The sequence below is a fragment of the Lutjanus erythropterus genome, chromosome 2, assembly GCF_056507025.1.
Source record: "Lutjanus erythropterus isolate fLutEry1 chromosome 2, fLutEry1.hap2, whole genome shotgun sequence".
In the NCBI taxonomy this organism is placed as follows: domain Eukaryota; kingdom Metazoa; phylum Chordata; class Actinopteri; order Lutjaniformes; family Lutjanidae; genus Lutjanus; species Lutjanus erythropterus.
In genome coordinates, this window is record NC_139318.1 from 3,139,071 (window position 1) to 3,161,312 (window position 22,242).

The window sequence follows — 22,242 nt, forward strand, 5'->3', positions numbered from 1 at the left end:
TATCTATCTATCTATCTATCTATCTATCTATCTATCTATCTATCTACCTGTCTGTCTGTCTGTCTGTCCATCCAGATCATGCGTGTCAAACTCAAGGCCTGGAGGCCAAATCTGGCCCTGCATGTCATTTTATGTGGCCTGTGAGAGTTCGCAAAGAAGATCATTTGTGCAATACAGTTGTAAACTGGGTTATAGAAAACTTCATAAACTGCAGAATGCAATGCTATTTTGTAATCCATGCACTGCAGGTGCCCAGCCACTGGATTTCAGTATATGGTAGATAGTGTTTCAGTATCATATCTGTTTCCAGCAGTGGCACTCTAGCCGAGCGGTTGTAGCTGGTAATGTGAATAACAGCTGAGCCATTTCATTTATAAGCAAATATATATTGTGGATTTGAAACCTTGCTTGCAGGGTACACAAACTCAAACATCCCTTATATCTATGTTGATTTAAACTACTGTTTATAGTCCTTTTTTTAATAACTGCAAAAAGTTGTACATTTGAATGTCTGCTTGCCATTGTTTTTCCTAGACAGCTTTCAGAGGTACTCATTGATTATTAAAGCTTTTCCAAGGAACTTTCATATTGTGTTGATTTTGAAGCCCCCTGTAGGCAACTAAGCTAGTGTTCACACCATAATATCCACAATATGGTCATCAATAATAATAACAATTATCATTAATAATAATTATCAAAATAAAATTCTCCTCCTGACTCCATTTAACCGGCTAATATACCACTCACTGTAACTTTGTCTGGAAAAATATAAACACATTTCATCTGATTTCACATAGAATTTGAGCAGGTGGCAGCCACTGAGGATAAGTATAGAAACAGCCAATAAAATGGTCTCATTTGCTTATGTAGGTCATAGAGAAGGATCAGTATAAAATTGAGACTGTTGCATAACCAGTTTAAAACTCCTTGTAGTAGATTTAAGTTGTTAAAAACAATAATTGAATGCAGAGGCAATTATGTAATAACAAGCAGATACATTTATTTAATCTTACATTTACATCCAGCCTAGTGAGATCAACCATAATGTTCATGAGGCTTGGCCACTGAGTTTGAGAGAGGTGGATGGATGGATGGATGGGTGGATGGATACTATCACACTATTTTACAAAAAATGAAAAACATTACAAAGATATGTTTAGATTTTCAAGGGCATCACTCACAAAGGCCTGTTCTCCATACAAGTTAATGTTGTGGAGCCTGTTCTTTCTATGGAGAGATAATCTTTAGGTGGAAAACATATATTTATAAACTGACATAAGGGCAACAAATGCATGATAAACCATGAATAAATTGTTAGTACAGCAGCACTTAGCTAAAGGTAGGTTGCTTCATAATCCTTAACCAAGCTATGATCTGCAAGAGCTTGTTTAGGCCCCATTAGCTGGCTATGTTAGCCTTCCTGGAAACACCAGTGAACTTTTACTTTATTTATATGTGTCTGTTAATTCTTTTAAATAATTGTTTTTATTTTAATATTTTAAATGTATTTAAATGTTACATTTATGTTTCATCTTCAACTCAGTCAGGTTTGGTCCTCCATACTACAGACAAAGGTAGGCTAGTGTTGACATTACTGAATCTTAAGGCATGGATAGACCTAAATGACACTTTGAACGAAAATAAAGGAAAAGCAAATATAATCTATTCATTGTATAACACATCTGGCAAAATAAATTATATTTTTGTTTGGAGGACCACAGAAAGCAACGCCATGAAGTGCCACTTATGTTAATTAGGACAAAGAGGCCCGTGAAGGCTCCGCGTTTATTCGTTCCTCCCTCCAGTCACAACAAAGAGACGTCGCCTACGTCATTCCTTGACGTCGTGTTGATTTTGAGCGGAGAAATAATTTATTTATAAACTGACGTAAGGGCGCTAAATCTAAAATAAACCGTGAATAAAATGTGAAAATACATAAAATATTTTGGTGAAGCAGCTGCACGCATGAAAGGTTCGAGAATATTTGACCTTAACACAATAAAGTCGTTACGTTAGCGTCAGGTAGCGTTAAATGGAAATTGCAGGAAAATTACTTGCTAACGCTGCCGGTCGGGCTAGCTCCATTTTAGCTAGCTAGCTAGCTAACATTAGCACGAGGATAGTCCTTACTCCTGACGTAACCCTGCAAATAGTCTTTGTCGGGATTTCTTGTATTTTAGTACGCTATGTATTGTTGCGATATGTGGTGTAGTTTGCTCATTTTTTAAACGCAATAGTGCAGTAATGGAACTACTAAGCTAATATTAGCCGGCTAGGTTAAATAGCAGCACGTAGCTAACGGTAGGCTAACTATGACCTGCAGGAACTTGTTTAGCCACTGTTAGCCGGCTATGCTAGCATTCCTGAAAACACTGTTGCCACTGCATTGTTACTTTTTTGGACTCTATATCTGACTGTGTGGTAAACGTTACATCGTAGGATCATGGCGCCCCGCTTACAGCTGGAGAAAGCGGCTTGGCGTTGGGTGGAAACGGTGAAACCAGAAGACATCAGGCAGGAGCACATCGACTTAGCATATCGCGTCAATCTCCCGGCCTGCAAGAGAGGAGCCTGCAGGTAACGTTAATCCACAATATTAACATTTCTGCACAACATGCTTCTGACGTGCTTGCATGTGCTAGTAAAAAAACACCCGTAGCAGATGTTAAATAAGATTTAAAAGGCAAGGGCTTAACGACAAGAGATCCTCAGAGAGTTGCTTAATGCGCATTAAAATTATGATATCTTTCCCTGCTTGTAGACAAACCTTCATAGCATGCAGGGAAGCTCTGAATACTTATTAGTATGAAAGGTCGTGAAGACCCACTCTTAAATTCGTCATACCAGCAAATATCTCTAATATACAGGATGTAGAATATACAGGAGGCATCACAGTGGGCAATAATTCATACAACTGAAACGTTACTGAATTTTAATCTTGCTCTGTAGCACCTAATTGCACATAAAATGCTCATTGCAAAGGGTGTGTAGCTATGTATGCAGAAGACCATTACAGTTTTTCCTCAATTGCTTTGGCTTCTGTTTTGTAACAGTCTGAACATTCTCTAAAATGTAAGTGCAATTGATATCTGCAAAAGGTCGCAATTCACCCAAAACATTTCATATATGCTTCAGAACCCAGTTATTCTGTCAGTAAATTTGCCACTGAGCTTTTTAGATACAGATTTTAACAGTAGACAAAAAATTTACTGGGAAAAGTCAGTACTGTACAATAATGTACAAATATGCACATTTGTATGTATACAGTAAATGTATTTGTGTAGCAATGTGTTGCATGTACAGTGAAGAGAAAAATGTCTCTAAGCTTTCCTGTTAAGTCATATACAGTGAACAGCATATTTGTCACAAAATGACATCCATGTGATGCTTGGTTTATTACTACTACCTTGCAGGTCATTTGCCCATTTAGTAGACTTAAAAACATTCCATGTCATAGATATTTATGGAATATACGTATACATATGAGAGATGTATATGAGAGAAGAATGTTTGGAAGTTGTGAAGAGTTTGACAATTTTACTGAGAATCAGCTCTTCAGATTTGATCAAGAGGCCATGTGCAAGTGGTTATTGTGTTAATTGTGGACAATTGTACTTTATCTCTTGCACAGATGTGTTGAAATACGATCAATTTGCTTCAGTTCTATTGTGAGCAACAAACAAATTGTTGAGATATTTGAACTTCTTATTTTGAAAAAAAATCTCATTCAAGGATTGAGCCAAATCAAAGAAGAAGAACAGTAAACTTTAAGATTTTTACAGTTTGGCATGACTTTTGCCTCCACACAATAGAGGGATCCAGTTTAGACATTACCATGGAACAGTAAGGTTAATGATCATGTCTTGGTTTTGCAGGAGGAATTGCAAAGGGAATCCCAACTGTCTTGTGGGTATTGGTGAACAGGCATGGCTTGGAGAAATTGATGAAAATGCTTTCCACAACATTGACGACCCAAATTCAGAGCGTCGAGACAAGGTATTTCTTTAAGTGGCCACACATACTTGAAATTGCTGCTCCCCTGTCTTTTCTCCTCAGTTCTCACATTTGTTGTGGGTTGATTACTAAACTTTGAGAAATTATGAGAAGCTCAGAGATGCAATGATGTCTCAAATGACAACTGATCCTTTGTCTCTCTGTATATCTCTGCTCCCTTCCAGAACACATTTGTTGGTCTGACCAACCTGGGTGCAACATGTTACGTCAACACATTCCTGCAAGTGTGGTTCCACAACCTGGAACTGCGTAGGAGTCTCTATCAGTGCCACAATTCCCGTGCACAGGAACACAACACTGAGTCTGGTATAACTGAAGACTAAATACAGTGAATGTTTCGTTATGGTGTTTTCTTGGTTGGCAGCTCTCCCCTATTTATCCATCTGGATAGTTTCAGTGTGAGTTGCACAGTTTTGGAGAAATTGATAGTAGAGATGTCTGCCTTCTCCTCAGTATAATGAGACTAGATAGCACTCTGCTTGCGGTGCTCAAGACACTGAAAACTTCATGTGAAAAAGTCAACGGCAGTGTCTCTTTCCAGAAATCATGACCTGGTTACTCAAGATAATCCACAGACTTTGTTGTGAGTTGTTACATGTAGGAATTATTTTCTTTCTATCAAACTACACCCGCCAATCATATCACCATGCAGAGGGAAGCACGCATCTTCTCACAGACAAGAGGTTACAGTTCAGCTGAGGACACCACTAAAGTTCAGATCCAGCACTGTCACAAGCAGCTTCTCCATGAGCAAGATGCACATTTCCCTCCACATGTGATACTATTGGTGGGCATAGTTTGGTAGAAATAATTATTTATTTATTATTATTTTTTTTTACATTAAACTGCTTACAACAAGGTCTGTCATCTTAAGTATATGGATTATGATTTCTGGAAAGACACACTGAGTGTCTTTAATTCCATTATATGGGGAGAGAAGGCAGATATCTCTACAGCCAAAATCTCCAGAACTGTCTAGATGAACAAATTTTAGGGTGAATTGTTCCTTTAAATCAGTATGTTTAAGACAGATTTTGTAAAGTATTTTCACTTCTTTGTGCATGCACTTCAACTAGTTAATGTACCAGAATGGAATAACATTGATTGTTCAAATGAATATAATATTTATTAGATTGTTCATAACAAATGTCTAACCAGATGTTATACCTCAAGAATCAACATCCATTTAGATAAGACTTGTTCATTTGATTAGAATTATTTTGTAAACCAGTAAATCTAAAATCTGTCCCACTGCCAACTTGATGTAGTTGTGCTTTGTGCCAAAGGTCTGTCTCTTCACAAAATGTAATCCATTCACGAGTTCTTGATCAAATTTGGAGACAAACAAATTAACAGAGCCATATTTACTGTCTGGTTGGAGTTAATAACTGTAAACTAAATATCACAATGTTGATTATCTTTAATTAACTTGTTTACACATAGGAATTGGCAGTTTCGAGGTTTTGTTGTCTATAATGATGTGACAGAAGTGAAGGCCCACTCACATATTGGCCAGTATTCTAGCATGACACTGCAAACTCGTACTTTGATTTCTCTGTGTTTTTTTTTACCATTTCTTATGATGAAAGCATTTCATTCTCTCATACAGATATCTCTGTTGTTTTCAGACTATGAGCCTCAGTCCATCTGTGAGCACCTGCAGTATCTGTTTGCACTCCTGCAGAACAGCAACAGAAAGTACATTGACCCTTCGGGACTGGTCAAAGCACTGGGCCTGGACACAGGGCAGCAGCAGGTAAATCACTATATGAAACCTATTATAACTTTAATTTACAAATACAGGGATGCTTTCACAGTTAGAATTTTGATTTTCTCGCTTGGCTTTCTGTATAGTTGTATATTGTATCACCTCAATATGTAGATGGTCGGCATTCTGATGGTCAGCCATCAGAAGGTATCAGAGCCCAACTGTCAAAGAACTGACTGATCATAGAGTGTTTTTGTTTAGAAATTTTTAGGAGATCAACTAGACGATGAACTAACTCTTAATTAGTAAGAGGATTTAACAGCAGAATTAGCACAGAATGGGAGGTCTAGCATGTTTAATAGTGGTTAGGAATTGGACACTTTGCTTGTTCACAGTGCATTGAATTCAAACCTTCCATTTTCAGGATGCCCAGGAGTTTTCGAAGCTCTTCCTGTCCCTATTGGAAGACACACTGTCCAAGCAGAAGAGCACCAACCTGCAGAATGTCATCCAGCGGCAGTTCTGTGGACAGTTCTCCTATGTCACTGTGTAAGACCACTCAGTACTTAAACCTGACACTTTATACTAATGTGAAAAAGTGTCATATGCTCCTATTACCCATCAGAACTCCTCAAAATGAGAGGATTTACATTTCGTTAGGTATGTGCTACAACAGGCCTCAAAGACTGTGATGTTAAGGTAGATTAGGACATTTTATATTCAGCTTAATGGAATGAAGAATGGAGAGGATGGGTAGGTGGCCACTATGTCCCATTAGTAGACAGGAGATAAAAGGATAACTATGGCTTGTCAGACAGGTGAAGGAAACACCGCTCTGGAAGGATGTTTTCAGAGCATTTAGGGCCGTAAAGAACTATTATTTTTATTTATTTATTTTTTTAATTTTTTGGTGCCTTTATTTGAGAGGACAGCTGAAGATATGACAGAAAAGGGGGTATGGAAGAATGACATGCAGCAAAGGGCCATAGGCAGGAGTTGAAGCCATGGCTGCTGCAGAGGACTTACAGCCATGCGGCAAATGCTCTGCGAACTGAGCTACCAGGCCATCAGCTAACGATTATTTTCATAGTTGATTAAAATGTTGATTATTTTCTCAATTAAGAAGATGTCAAATAATGAAAAATGTCAATCAGTGTTGCAGAAACCTCAAGAAGACACCCTCAAATGTCCTGTTTTGCCCAAAACTTAAAGATACTCAGTTTACTGTACATAAATAAATAAAGAAACCAGAAAATATTCACATTTAAGAAGCTTGAATTAGAGAAAAAATTGACTCAACCTGATTAATCGACTATCAAAATATTCGGCAATTAATTTCCACATCCAGGTTTATTTCAGTCATGTCCCGTCTATTGCATGACTATGTCTAACTTTACAGATAATATCAGGTGTCAACATCTGCAGATGCACAAAATGTACTGGCTTTATGTTTTCTTCACATTATGTCACATGACTTGCTGCACAACTCTCTTTGCTGAATATAAATTAAGCCTTAATATGTCACCTTGGCAGCCTCACATAAATACAAGCTAAGCTCAGTTGTGAATGAGATGTTAGGCACGGGTTTATAACAGGGACAGTTGAATAGGCTGACCTTTCCATCTTCACATAAAAATAAGACTGTGTCATATATTTGACTTGTACATGTCAGAGAATGCTATAATATGGAATACAGGAACATATGAGGGAAGTTTTCCTGTTACTCTGGGAGATGTGTTGTTCTTCTCTCTGAAGGACATTTTTTAAAAAGTCACACTGTCTGGTTGTGTAATTCTGCTATCAGATGTTGTGCCAGTCAGAGGTGAGATTAGTTTTAACAGCCATTTATTTCACATTCTTGAAGTAGATAGAAGTCTTTTTGTTGGAGCAAGCTAGATGCCAGGTATTTTTATAAGGCTTGGTTTAGTGAAGGTAAAGGTTATGTAATTTGGATAGGGACCAGAATCATGCAGAGGCATACAGTCTGACTGGATTTTAATGAGAGTAGCTGGAATGAGTGTAAGTGATAAGACAGAAAAATGGAAGTTCAGGTTATAAAATTATTCTATCAACCAATTTAAAAAAGCCATTTTCTATGTTGTGGTGGAATATGTTATCTTGATTTGGTTGTTTCTCCAGCTGTAACCAGTGTGGGCGATCTTCTGCGCTGCCGTCCCGATTCTACGAGCTGGAGCTGAACATCCAGGGCCACAAGAACCTCACCGAGTGTGTCACAGAGTTCCTCAAGGTAGCTTTCATTCCCTGAATGTAGGGGTGCAACGGATTGCAGTTGAACCGTGTTCCGTACAGATCGTCCTGTAAGGTTCGGCACGCGTGTGATCCGCGGACCACATGTGAGCATCATAATTTTACTGTCACTGTTACTTTTGTATAAGTTATAATACCCGACATCTCAATGCAGAGCTGCAGTGGACAGACAGGACAGACGCTACTGTGTGCAGCTCATCTCTGTGAAGAGCGACTGATTTAATAGCCGTCACATCTCCTCGAGTGAAATCCAGACCATAACTTTTTTCACTGATGTAACTATGCTATCACCAAAGAAACAGATCATAAAACTGTGATGTTCATTGAAACTTTGGTGATATCAGCTGTCTTAACTTCTACACAGCTCCTCTCTGCTCACCGGTGCAGCTCTGTCTCACCCCGTCTGTGACACAGTGTGTCTGCTGATTGATCATGACTTCTAACCAATCAGATGTGCTGTGCTGTAGGCGGGACATTGAGCCAGACTACAGAACGTAGTTGTGTATTATACTGTACAGTGTATAATGATCTAATATATGTATAGTATATACATAGTACAGCACTATATAAGTTTGAAGTTTTTAATATTATTACTATTATCATTACTATTATCATTATCATTACATTACATAACTATGGTCATAATTACAGACAGATAAAGATCAAACACAAGTGCATTTTTAAAATAATTTTACCCTAATCCCACCACTTTTTTCTTTTTTGCTGATCTGAAAAATGATCCGATCCGTGACTCAAAACCGTGATACAATCCGAACCGCTCAATGAAAGTTTTTTGATCCGTTGTACCCCTACCTGAATGCCACTGATGCTAAATGTCTTAACATCTACTCCAGTAAATCAGATTTTGAATGAGTGTATTGTGTAATGTTGAGTGCAGTATCAATACTTGATAGCACAAGGAAGGGGAGAAGAAAGCAATGTAGGACACATAAAACATAAGTCCACATACACACAAACACATCAGTGTCTCTAGAAAGTATGCTGTAGAACAGATCAGTGTGAAGAAATAGTGTAATTGTTATGAACGTGGGGAGATATTTTGCTTAAGAGTTATGTTGATCAGTCAGGCAGCATGATTAATTGAAATATAATCACAATCTCACTTCAGGCTTCTGTGCAATGGGGTGTGGGGCAGTGCAGCAAATAAATCCTAATGTGTGTATGAAAAACAGTGGAGTGAAATGCATTGAAAGAAAATGGCTCTTAGAAACAGCAAAAATGTGTCACAGTCACAAAAATTGTGCCACACAAAACCCAGAATAACATTAACTTGGTTCACACCTGCACAGTTTGAAATCCCAAAGATAAATAATTCTCTGAAAATGTCTTGAGGTGTGTGAGTTGTTTTCACAATGGTAACCCTCGCCCTCCATCTTGCAGGAGGAGAAACTGGATGGGGAGAACCGCTACTTCTGTGAGAACTGTCAGAGTAAACAGAGCGCCACCCGAAGGATCAGACTGCACAGTCTTCCTCCAACCCTCAACCTGCAGCTCATGCGCTTTGTCTTTGATAGGTCAGCATTCACTTTTTACTGCCTTGTGTTAAATAAAAGTTTGATAGACAATATATTCTCTTATTAAATATTATTGTTACATGTGCATTTTGATATCACAACTGATAAAAAACTGTTTATTTAGCTGATTTTAGTTCAAGTACTGGATTAAACCCTGATGCTATCAGTGCTCATGAGAACAAAGGTTTTACTAAACTGTGTTGTCTTCTCCAGACAAACAGGCCACAAGAAGAAGCTTAACACCTTTATCAGTTTTCCAGAGCAGCTCGACATGGGGCCTTTCTTGGAAGGAAAACAAGGTATTAGCAGTGTGAATTTCTGACACACACACACACACACACACACACACTAGAGGTAAGATCGGGCCTAAAAAATCCAGCCCGACCCGACCCAGGCCCGCGGGTATTAAAGCCTGACCCAGCCCGAGCCCGACCAATTAACTTGATTTGCAGGCCCGAGCCCGAAGCAAACCCAAAATTTCATATTTTATTTGTGAGGACTCGGGAGGAGGGGTGATTTATGATAACAAATTAAAGCCTGTCTTTTGTAACGAAATCTAAGTTAAACAAGACTGTATAAACATTTACATCTTTTATATTTCTGTGTCTGCAGAGGTTACATTAACCGACAATTTTCCATCATTGACAGATTTTTTTAAGAGTTGACGGGAAAAATTTAAGGCCGTCCGTCATTTTGACGGGTTGAAAATTGGGCCATAAACCACAGCAGAAGTACGTCCTTAAGAATCTAGCGCGGCACTTTAAGAGAGAGAGAGAGAGGCAGAGAGACAAAGAAGAACAATGACGGGTGGATAATAGACGGAGACAGGAAGGAGTTCTTTGAATTGTCATTGCAAGAGTTTAGTACAGTACGTGTTGTGATGAGGTGACTTCTGTTTTTTTGCGGACCACGGTCTCTCGTGGCCAAAACTACTCACGATCATCACTTTTGCCAGTACAGCTGTTTAAATGCCTGCTCAGCGTCGAGGTGCCAGTCTTTTTGCTCTCGTATGAAAGCAAAGCGCCACATTGACTACATTCAGCGAAGCCAACGCAAGTTTCTGTAGCATTTTCAGCAATCAATTTGAAGCTTTTCCACACCTCACTCTTACCGGTGCTATTTGCCTTCTCAGTTCCCCTGTCTTTAGTTTATCCTTGACTTCTTGCTGCTCCATATCGGGGATACCAGGTCAAAATAGATGCGGACTTGCGGAGGGGAAGATTATTAAGAGGGCAGCGTTCACGTGCGCAGAGCATGCTCTGGCTCTGCGGCTCCTGTTTAGTAGTTAAATAACAATTACCTAACAGCACCTTCTCTGTTTTATCCAAATTATTTATTTTATAACAAGTATTCCTTAGTTTAGTATCCACACATCGTTTTAGTATACATTTTTACAAACATATATTTATTAAATAAAAAAAAAGTCAGCGAGAGAGAAGCCCGGCCCGACCCGACCCGAACGTAATGATTGACATTTTAGGCCGGGTCGGACTCGGGCTTGGGCTTAAGATCTTACCTCTAACACACACACACACACACACACACACACACACACACACACACACACACACACACTACTCTTTTTAGCTCTTAAAGGACAAAGACCTAGTCTTTTTGAATTTCGAAAGTGTGAAATTTTCAATTGCGCTCAGGGAAAATATGGTCAACAGTGTTACAGCAGGCTCCCTTGGTATGAGGCATTTTTAGTTAATGATTTTTTGGGAAGGAAACGTGCTGACATTTTTGCATGTTTGGACTGATTTCTTTCTCTGCAGACCAGAAATGTGTTTATGAGCTGAGTGCAGTGCTGATCCATCGGGGCATCAGTGCCTACTCAGGCCACTACATTGCCCACGTGAAAGACGCTCGTACAGGTGACTGGTACAAATTTAATGATGAGGAAATTGAGAAGATGGAAGGCAAGAAGCTGCAGCTCGGCATTGAGGAGGACATTGGTGAGTAGTAATAAATGAAGACTAGTTTCACCTTTTTGAAATCTGTAGATACCTTATGTAGTTTTATGCTCTTATTGTTCACTCATACTATCATTTGTAAGCTGTAAGATGACATTTTCCACTACAGTCAAGACGTTCATGTGTTGAAAATGTGTTGTCACCAAGAGGGCCATGTCTCTAAATGTATACACTCTGCTGGTGTTCTTGGTCTTCAGCTGAGACAGTGAAGTCCCAGGCACGAAAGCCAAAGTGCAGTAAAGGCTACCACTGCTCCAGAAATGCCTACATGCTGGTGTACAAGGTCCAGGAAGAGGAGCACTCAGAGTCCTCCAGGACCAACGTCGAGGTGCCAGGTGAGGAGCAGAATTTGAACTAACTTTTCACAAACAAAGATGGCAGTCAGACAAGGAAGCAGCGATAGTCTCTGGTTCTGTCTTTGTTTGCATCAAGGAGTTAAGACATGCCCTCATAATAGAGCTGCAAGAATTAGTCGATTAATTGATCAGTTGTCAACTAATTAATCATTAAGTAAGTTGATGATGGATTGGTGGTTTTGAGACAGTTTTTAAGGAAAAAAGTTTCTGATTTTCAGCTTCTCAAATGTAATATTTTCAGATTTCTTTAGTCCCCTATGACAGTAAACTGAATATCTTTGGGTTGTGGACAGTCCATTTTATGGACCAAACGACTGCAGTAAATCGAGAAAATTATCACCAGATTAATCGATAATGAAAATAATCATTAGTTGCAGCTCTATTTGAGAAACGTATTTTAATAGTAAAAATATAGTCTGGTCCCTGTCACCATGTGTTATGATTTGTTTTCCTTCTGTCCCTGCTGCCAGCCTTCCTTCAGAGGTTGGTGGACCAAGACAATCATAAGTTTGAGGAGTGGTGCAGTGAGATGGCAGACATGAGAAAACAGAGCGTGGATAAGGGCAAAGCCAAGCATGAGGAGGTGAAGGAGCTCTACGAGCTTTTACCCGCAAGAGACGGTCGGTAAAAACATTCCCTAATCACCCACAGTCCACATAACAGAAACACAGTCTACATGTTTGATGTGACTTTCAATAGAAAACACACTAACACAACAGGCAGTTTGAGAAAGGAACAGTCAAAGTAACTGGGTGGCTTAACTTGTACAACAGCTCCCCTGTCTGTTGTAATTCTGCTAGTACAACATCCTGATTTGTGAAAAGCAAATATTGGTTGATATTGATTCCACACAATTTCAATACTTACCATGTGTTTATATATAGATATAAGAGGAATAATATACAGAGAGACAGTTGTCATTGCAGAATAAACCTGGATCTAATAAATTAAACTCAGTTGTCCTGTGTCTCTTTATGTTTGATGTGTGTCTCTGCTTTCCCTCTTCAGGCGAACCGTATGAGTTCATCCCCCTGGACTGGTTGAAGAAGTGGCTGGATGATTCCACTGCCACAAAAGAAATCGACAACTCCCTCTTCTTGTGTTCTCACGGCAAACTGCACCCAGACAAGGTGGGAGAGTCCAAGAGGGTGTCCCTCCAAGCTGCCCAGCTCCTGTACGAGCGCTACAGTGGAGGGCCCAGACTTGACAGTGAGTCACACAGAGGACAGCGGGTGTGGGGTCTCAAAAGATTTAGTGCTTCTATTCCAATATTTACTCAGACATATGTATCACAGTGATAAGTTTAATATTCTAAAAACGTGAGCCTGTAATTAAGCCTGTATATTTTGGAATATAATAGAACATTATGCCTGCATTTTCTGGAGCACATAACTGACACCACACTTGACTTGCTGTGTTCTATCCAAAGTCTCTCCAGCTCTTTTATCAGAGCCTCTAAATCCCTTTATCGGTGAAAAAAATGATGCTTGATGTTCTGTCAGCAGTGTACTCAAAGTACATGTCACTCTCTAGAGATGTTTCTAATTCTAACTGTTCCTAAAAAACACAATATTTGTCTTCTCCTTTTTTACATAAGCCATTTTTCTGTGTGTTTTCAGGCTCCTCTCTATGTAGAGACTGTGTCGGGCAGCGATGCAGGGTACTGCGGCTGAAGAACCAGCTCAATGAAGACTACAAAGAAGTCTCCAACCTGGTCAAACGCACGCTCAGGTAAACACACTATAACCTGGATAAGTGCCAAGTTAATAAATTGTAGAGTTGTGCATCAGTTAGTTTAGCTCAAATTATATTTTAATAACATCTGTCAGTCACGCTAATCTGACAGCAATTTACTGTCGATTTATTAGCCTTTCTGTATCACTTTCAACACACAACAAGTGTGCGTTGAGTGCAGGCTAACATTAAGGCTGCAACTGTTGCACAAGGTGACACAGAGAAGGGGAGACATTAAATACATGTTTTTTTATCCTTCTCTGTCAGCCTTCCTCCCTTTTATGAAGAGAGAGAGAGAGTGTGTGTGTGTGTGTGTGTGTATGTGTATGTGTGTGTGTGTGTGTTCAATGTGGGGCTGCAACTAACGATTATTTTCATTTGATAAGTCGGTCGAGTATTTTCTCAATTAATAGTTGTTTGGTCTGTAAAATGTCAGAAAATGTTGATTAGTGTTTCCCAAAGCCTAAGATGATGTCATCAAATGTCTTTTTTTGTTCAGGACCCAGTGATATTTAGTGTAGTTTTCTAGAGGAATAAAAAAAATGAAAATATTCACATTTATGGAGCACATTTAAGAATGATTAATTTTATAATCGATTAATAATTGATAAATTGTTGCAGCTCTAATTCCATGTCTGAAATGACAAAAGATTACAAGTTAATTAGTGGTACTTCAGAAAACAATGCAGTTCCTCAATTACAGAAAATCTAAGTCCTCAAGGGGCCAGCACATAATCACTATCTAATGTAATCATGGGTATTTATCACTGTGTTTGTGTTCCTCAGTGGTGAGGGCTACTGGGTGGGTAAAGCATCTCTGCGTAGCTGGAGGCAGTTGGCTTTGGATCAACTGGAGGAGGATGAACACGAAACCAAACACAGCAACGGCCAGACCAATGGACAGGGACCACACAGCAACAACAGCAAAGGTGAGAGGAATGAATATGGTTCTATTTCTCTTTCTACGCCTCTTCATTTGTATGCCTCTGCGCAGGCAACAGCCTCTGGGCTTCATGGATATCTGCACCAAATTCTTGACAATCCATCCAATACTTCAGATATTTCTGTCTGGACAGAAATGCTGGACAAACCAACTGACACTGTCAGCCCTACTGCCACACTGAATCACTGAAAATGTGTTTTTAATCTTTGTTTGTTATATTATAAACTGACATTGAGAATCTTGGTGATTCACATCCACTGAGTCTGTTTGGAATCCTTTGGTTCTTGTATTAAATTCAACCAACAGCACATCTGGATGGTGAGTGTTAACATCTTGGTGATTTTTTGTCATTGTAGAGTTCGGCCCAGAGCTCTCAGAGGGCAACGAGGACGAGATGAAGACTTTCAATGAAGACATTGTCTGCACTCATGGTACTTTCTCATTATCAGCACCTACAGTGATCTCAGCAAATACCTTTAATAATAACATTGTACATGTTTTTGTTTGCTGCAGGGGGTCTGAGTATTCTTGAGACTGAACGGAAGCTGGTATCACCTGAAGTTTGGACCAAGCTGAGGGAGTACTTCCCCAAAGCCCCAGAATTCACCCAAAACCAAGAGCCCTGTCAGCAGTGCCTGGTGAGTAGACATCGACATGTCTGTGTGTGTTTGCGTGTGTGCGTGCATTCATGTGTGTATGTGTGTGCGCGCATGCGCACGAACAAGTCATCATTGCAATATATGGTCCTGTGGAATTACCACAGAAGCAGTTTTCAGTACTTTGCCAAGTGTTTATATGTATCTGTCACAATTATTCAAGATGCGGTCACAAAACTTCACATTAGTGTACTTGAGCTCAAAATGAAAGTTAATTTCAGTACTTAAGCAAAAGTACTGATATCTCACATTAAAAATACTTCACTAAAAGTAAAGGCTCTGCATTCTTAACTTTACCAAGGTAAAAGTATGTTATTATTATAGCAACATTTATTCAAACAAAAAGTAAAAGTCAAAAGTAAATGTAGCATTACTCATTGGGCAGTGAGTGCTTATTATTATATCTCATGTTTTTGGGTTAATATTACTGTTATGTTCATGTGTATGTTGCGTTTTACTGCTGTAGATGTTTAAAATTGTGCTAATTTAAATTAAGTTATATAATGTTGGGTAGTTTACAGTAATGCATCATATTCTGTCATATGTTTTACTATTTGAGAATTTACAGTATGTTGTTTTATAGAAAATGTATATATTTAGATATGCATTGTATATTGTGCAATCGCACAAGAATAATTAGATATTATTTTTACGCCATATCGCTCAGCCTAACCCCACATAAGCATTATTATCTCTATGCCTGCATTAAAATTGTAAGTGTAAAGTTGGAATTAGATACAGTATGCAGACATCTTGCGTCACCATCCCCACTTTATAGTCCCACTGCAACACTAGATTTTAATTATGTTGCCGACAGAGCACTACTGCTGTGCCCCCATGAATGGCTGCATTAATCCTGTTGGTATTCTTTGATTCACTGTAATAGAGAGCCAAGATGGCAGTGAGCTGAAGGTTTGCAGTGGAGATGGTTTAGGCAGATGTGAGTCACACTTGGTAGGTGTATCATATTAGACTGAACTGTTGGGTTAGTCGTGGACTTGAAACTTTTCCTTCTTATATGTGCAGACATTAGAGCAGGAAGAAAAGGACAATGAGGCAGTCAGTAAGATGATGGCCCTGGATCAGAAGAACCAACTGCTCAACCTCTTCCACGAGAAGAACCGGCCAACACTTGCCAAGTGGCCTCAGGTAGACACAAAGCACCAAACAGTCACAGTCATGGAAAAACCGCTTGACCCCCGTAGAGTTATTGAATGTCCGTGTGTGTGTGTATAATCAGTTAATATTTATAGTAGCTATCATGAAATATTTCAATAATGAAACAACTGTTAATCACAGCACTAATATCAATTCACAGTGATTTTTAATTTGCCAATTACTTTCTTAATTAATCGACTAGTTGTTTGTCCATAAAATGTCAGAAAGTGTTTTCCAAAGCCCAAGTTGATGTCCTCAAATGTCTTGTCTTGTTCACAACCCAGATATTCAGTTTACTGTGAAAAACCTAAAGAAACCAGAAAATCCTCACTTTTGAGAAGCTAAAATCACACATTTTATTTAAAAAGTCCCATTAATCTTGAATTAAATAGTTTGTAATTAATTTAATAATCAATTCATTGATTTAATCTTTACAGATCTAGTTGAAATTATATAAATATGAAGATAGGTGATAAGAAACTATTATCTGGTGAGTACAGTTAAGTCTCTTGTTTGTCTCTCCAGGGCACGGATGTACTTTACATAGTCCCTCTTTTCTTTGTGGATGAGTGGAGAAAATTCATCAGGTATGTTTATTTCAGCAGTGAAAACGGAATTATTGTGTATAACGACACACTGCCAAAATAAAGGTTGACTGTGTGCACAAAGGTTGGGAGTCACCTTCCATAAATGGAGTTGGTAAAAAGAGGAGTTTGGCATGAATGTCATGTGTCTAATGACTAAAGTCAGTTGTAATTTACTGAGTTTGTATTAAGGTTGGCCAGTCCCTAATAAGGTTACAATATAACTGAAAGTCCAATTGCCTATCGACCTTTCAAATGTTAATGTTCCTCCCATCTGTGTGTACATTTTGTAGAAGGCCCACTAAATCCTCTCCTGTTTCTAATGTGGGCAACACTCTGCTGCTGTGTCCACACGGAGGCTTCATGTTCACCTACGACTCCCTGATTAATGGAGATGCACAACAGTGAGTTCTGCTTATTTAATTGACCAATAGATGCTTTTTACCTGCTAAATTAATAACAGATTAATAGTTTCCGTCAGAATCATACTGATAGGATGAAAAAAATAAAATTACTCAGCTGTTATGTGATCACAAAATACAGATGTGAATCAAAAAAGACATGCAGATTTGAACTGAATTTGTCAGGTTGCAAGTTATTATTATTAGTGACTGGACACCGCTGTGGTCTCATGTTGTGCTGTTTGTTCTGCACAGTATAGCTCTGCTCTGGCCCAGCGAGTGGGAGGTGATCAGCAGACTCTTCATCGTAGACCAGCCAATCTCCATCCACTGCTTCAAACAGACCACACCCACTGGTCCCACCACTGAGTACACAACTCAGCCTGGTAAGAGTGCAAGGTTTTGTTCACTTTACACATTGACAATTTATTTTGATGCATTAGTAACTTCTAATCGATCTTTGAATATCAAACACCCACTGCCTGTTATGAGTCCAGGAATTACATAATTGTGTCTCATAAGCCACTCCCTCTCCTGTCCAAATATAACAATGTAAGATGCAGCTTCTTCCATCCTTATAAGGCTCAAAAAATCCTTCAGTCATCTGTTAAGGCTAAAACCAATGGGTTTTATGACTTTTGTGCAGCTCTACTATTAATGCCAGTTGGCTGGATGTCCATCAAGCATGAAGCCGAAGATAGAGTTACCTCTAAGATTTTTAACAGTATGTCTCTAGCTACATCCCAGAAAAGGCCTTCACAGCAGGACATAGCCAAAGGGAGTGCACCAGAGTGCCTTCCCACACAACCATGCCAACACAAGTCTGTATTATCCACCTTTATAAGTCTAGAAACCTCTGGAGTCAAAATTAACACCCACCATGTATCAAAAAGTTCAGGCTTAAGTGTCTTGCTCCATTGTGGAGGGCGGCAGCTGTAGTCAGCTGTTCTGACATAGTCCAATAGTGGGTCTGATTTAAAGAGACATCATAAAACTTGGATAAAGTGCATTATGTAGGGGGAGCTTAACATTTATATGGACGTACCTTACAGTCTGACCTATTTTGGCTTCTCAGTGTCTTTGATTCTTTTTATATTGATGTGTGTATGTGGATTTTCAGATCTGTGCTGGGAGTGCAGAGAGAGCTTCCTTTTCCAGCAGCAGAGGGACCTCAGAGAGTACACCCAAGCAACCATCTACATCCGCAAAGTCATCGAAGACAAGAGAGTATGTAAACAAGGACATTATAGCTCCAAACAGTGACAGCTTCTTTTTTCCACATGTCTAAAATGAGAGCCACTGAGTCTTAACTAACTCTCAGTTTTCACATTGTCCCCTGGCCTGCACAGATGATAAAGGAAGCTGCTCCAGAAATGAATGCCAGCAGCTCCGAGGCAGAGGAGGAGAAGGAAGAACATCCAAAGGTGGATGGAGAAAGAGACCCTGACTTCAGCCAAGTAAGTCCATCACCATGATGTAGCTGTAAATGAAGTCAAACACTTTGCAGGCTTCAGGGACAGTCCATCATGTGACTGTCTGTGATTGGTTTAAAGTATCACATGACTGGTCATGTTACCTTGTGGAAAAGCTTCTCTTTTTCTTGTTGGTTCATTTCCTTTAACATTGTTTTTCAGTATCAGAGTAAAACAATTTAAATTATCAGCATGTTTTTACCAGTCCTTGTTGTCTTGCAGCTGTTGTTTTTCTCTTTCACCATAATATCTACTTTTCTTTGGTTATAGTACTATATAGGTCACCTTTTGTTGAGAATTGGGACAAATCATGTCTTACCAGAAAAACTTATAAATGATCAATACCAACACTCTAATTCCAGAAATATCTGTGAAATATATGTAATTCATGAAATGTATTGGTTTGCTTTATTTTTCAACTCCCTCAGATTTTTCCATCTGATAGAGTTGACATCAACATCTGCATTTAATGAAATATTTAATTCCAGCATAACTGAAGAGTAAAGATCAAACCCCCTTATAATACAGTTTTGTCCTAGTTCTCAGGAATAGAGGTGTCATCTATTGACAGACCTAACAGCTAATAATCCAATAATTTTCTTTCAGTCCGAAGACGGTGCAAAGCGCCTAAAGTTGGGTGACAGCGGCGCAGCATCAGCTGCTGCTGCTCCTGTGAGCAACGTGACCAAACCAGGTGGAATCAGGAGAAGCACCCGGCACAGGAAACTCAGAGGAGAGAAAGCTCTCATCGTTTCAGCCAATCAGACGCTGAAAGAGTTGAAAATACAGGTGAGAGCTCAAAGCAACAAAAAAATATATTTGACTGCAGAAAGAAAGTAGTGCCTGCATGAAAGTGCTCACAACAAGGTCTGAGGATTATTTTGAGACACACTGGTTTTTAATTTTTCCAAAGTTTTGGTGCTTTGAGCACCACAAGCTGACTGTCGTTTGGTCCCATTACATTGGAGAGAAGGCAGACATCTCAATGGCTGATATTTCCAAAACTCTGCACCTCATACAAGAAAAATGTAGACTATAGGCCAATGAGTAGTCTGTATTCACACAACTAACTCTGCTGTTCTTGCGACTCTGTAGATTATGCACGCCTTCTCTGTGGCTCCGTTTGACCAGAACCTCTCCATTGATGGGAAAAGTCTGACGGACGACTCGGCCACATTGGGCAGTCTGGGCGTCATTCCGGAAAGCATCATCTGTCTTAAGGTGCAGCCTACTTTCTACCTCTGTTTTTGCATAGAAACCTGAACCAGCTTAAATCTGGACTCCCATCAGGTCATATTATCCTTTTTACTCCTAAAACATGAATTTCATTGTTTCCTTACAGGCTGATGAGCCAATAGCAGACTATGCTGCAATGGATGATGTCTATCAGGGTAAGTGGTATCGTCTTCACCTCCACCATGTTTGTATTAAAGCTGAATTATGATGTACTTTCTCACATGGAGTCATCTACTTCCTTCACAGTGAGAATGCCTGAAGAGGGATTTAAAGGTGAGCATGCTTTTCTACAACCGTCTTGAAAAGGATTTTCTTTTTTTCTGCATCTAATAGGAAGTTGACATCTGAATTATCTAATCAATTAATAACTAGATACTAAAATGTAGATGCTAAAATGGCTGATAGTGCTTTTAGATATCAGTGATTGGGCCCCTTGGAACTACAGTGATGTAAAGCTGAGCTGAGCAGGACTATCCTGATAATCAGACTGAATTCACCTCATCATTCTGTTTGGATTGCTGACACACATGAGAGATGTTGTTCTTTGGATCTGACCCTGTAGAATTCCCAGTCTATACTTTAAAAATATTATTGTGAAGGAATTTACCCTATATTTAAGGATTGGTATTAAATCTAAATAACTTTTTGAGTACTGATCAGACTCTGTCTGTATAGCTGAGTTTTGTGTCAAGCACTGAAAACTGACCAAATGCTTGATTATTCATAAATTAAAAGTTCAGTGTGTAAGATTTAATGGATCTATTAGCAGAATATGAAAAAATTAAATATAATATTTTCATGTATTATTTGATTAGTATATAATCACCTAAAATATGAATTATGGTGTATAAAGTTTCATGGCCACTGTAGGTTCTCCTACAAGCTTGGAAGGGGAGATTCAGACAGAGTTTGCCATCTTCAAGCTTACTGCTAGACGCCACTAAATCCCACACACTGCTCCTTTAAACCAGTTTTGTTCCTTACTGTTTTGGGGGCCAGTTCAGTATTTGTTTGTTTTTGTTAAGTGTTTTGTTTGTGATTGGATCTAATCACTGTGTCCCTCTCTGCAGGCACTGGGCTTCTCGGGCACTGAGGACAGCTGTGCTGTAGCTATGCTTGAATTGGATGGATAACAGATGGAAATTTTAAAAAAAGCTTGAATTTGTCAAGTGTCCATATATAAATAAGTGCTTTAATTTGTTTTTTTACGTTTTGAGTAGGCTTTCTTTAATAAACTGTGACTCTGTTGCAAAGCCGCTGTTTTTCTCTACATAAGGTTAGCTGGCCTTTGATATTTAAACTTCCTAATCATTCTGAAGGACTTTGTGATAGTGCTTCTGTCTGATTGATAGAAACAGGTTGATGAAGCTAGGTGGGTCTGTTTGATTCTGAGGCTCAGCTTCAGTGAACTTCTACTGTTACTCAAGAAAATGGGCTTTGTTTTTGACTCTTTTAAATTATGGCAGAAGAAAACTTAAGAGTATGTTCTTTGTTTCCATGTGGAAGCTTGTGTTCTCACTGCAGAGTTTTCAGGTTTGTCAAAAGAATGCACGAGTAACTGTTAAGTATTCAAATATAACTGCTCTTAAATGTTAGAACATTTATTACCTCTACAGCAAATCTATATCCATATACTCCATGTGGCATTTAGACATACATAGCTACACGGTATGTATACAGGCTGATTCCTGCAGATGTGTCAGCAGTGCAAACCTCAACAGCTGGAAGTGAGAAACTGAATGCAAGCAGTGATATGTCCTGTTCTTTTCACTGTTCTTTCTTATGGACAATAAAGTTATTTTCAAAGCACCCTGTCCTCACGTACTCGTGATTATTAGATTCAACTGAATGCCAAATAGAGTGTGATGTTGGTGGTATAGTGTTTGTAAGAGTAACTCACTGGTATTGAGATTAGAGTGATGGTTGAATGGGAACATTGCAGCTCAAAAACATAATGAAGGATCCTCTAGAGTGCCATTCAATGGACAAAATGTGGTTAAATGCCCTCTGGTGATAACCTTGACTGATCTCCTCAATATCCAGCTCACTCTCACTGACATCATCTCATGTGAGTCTCAGGAGTGTTTTTATAGGCGGGGGGGGGGGTCTGGAATCACCCCAGGACACACTGGTGTGTTTGTGAAATAAATGGTTAAATAGTTAATAGTTCACACTGTGTTTTATTAGTGGGGTGCAGTTAAAAC

General features: G+C 39.1%; 1 protein-coding gene and 1 long non-coding RNA gene across 3 annotated transcripts in view; one reads left to right on the forward strand and one right to left on the reverse strand.

The window, feature by feature from the left end:
- The window catches only part of LOC146331012 (uncharacterized), a 150,987-nt gene that overhangs the window by 104,192 nt on the left and 24,553 nt on the right, over positions 1-22,242 (reverse strand). The window lies entirely within an intron of this gene.
- Positions 1,773-21,847, forward strand: usp48 (ubiquitin specific peptidase 48). Of its 2 annotated transcripts, none has more exons than XM_084726137.1 (28): positions 1,773-1,887; positions 2,440-2,577; positions 3,876-3,996; positions 4,179-4,320; positions 5,643-5,770; positions 6,147-6,271; positions 7,862-7,970; positions 9,392-9,525; positions 9,739-9,824; positions 11,301-11,480; positions 11,696-11,833; positions 12,325-12,474; positions 12,863-13,063; positions 13,474-13,585; positions 14,375-14,517; positions 14,888-14,962; positions 15,045-15,169; positions 16,214-16,336; positions 16,871-16,932; positions 17,223-17,333; positions 17,586-17,716; positions 18,451-18,557; positions 18,680-18,787; positions 19,409-19,591; positions 19,898-20,023; positions 20,145-20,193; positions 20,285-20,311; positions 21,109-21,847. In XM_084726137.1, the coding sequence occupies exons 2-28, from the start codon at positions 2,444-2,446 to the stop codon at positions 21,129-21,131; spliced, it is 3,153 nt and encodes a 1,050-aa protein (XP_084582263.1). In that variant the 5' UTR covers positions 1,773-1,887; positions 2,440-2,443; the 3' UTR covers positions 21,132-21,847. The 2 variants fall into 2 exon arrangements, with proteins under 2 accessions (XP_084582263.1, XP_084582254.1); XM_084726128.1 differs by having other exon boundaries at positions 1,816-1,972.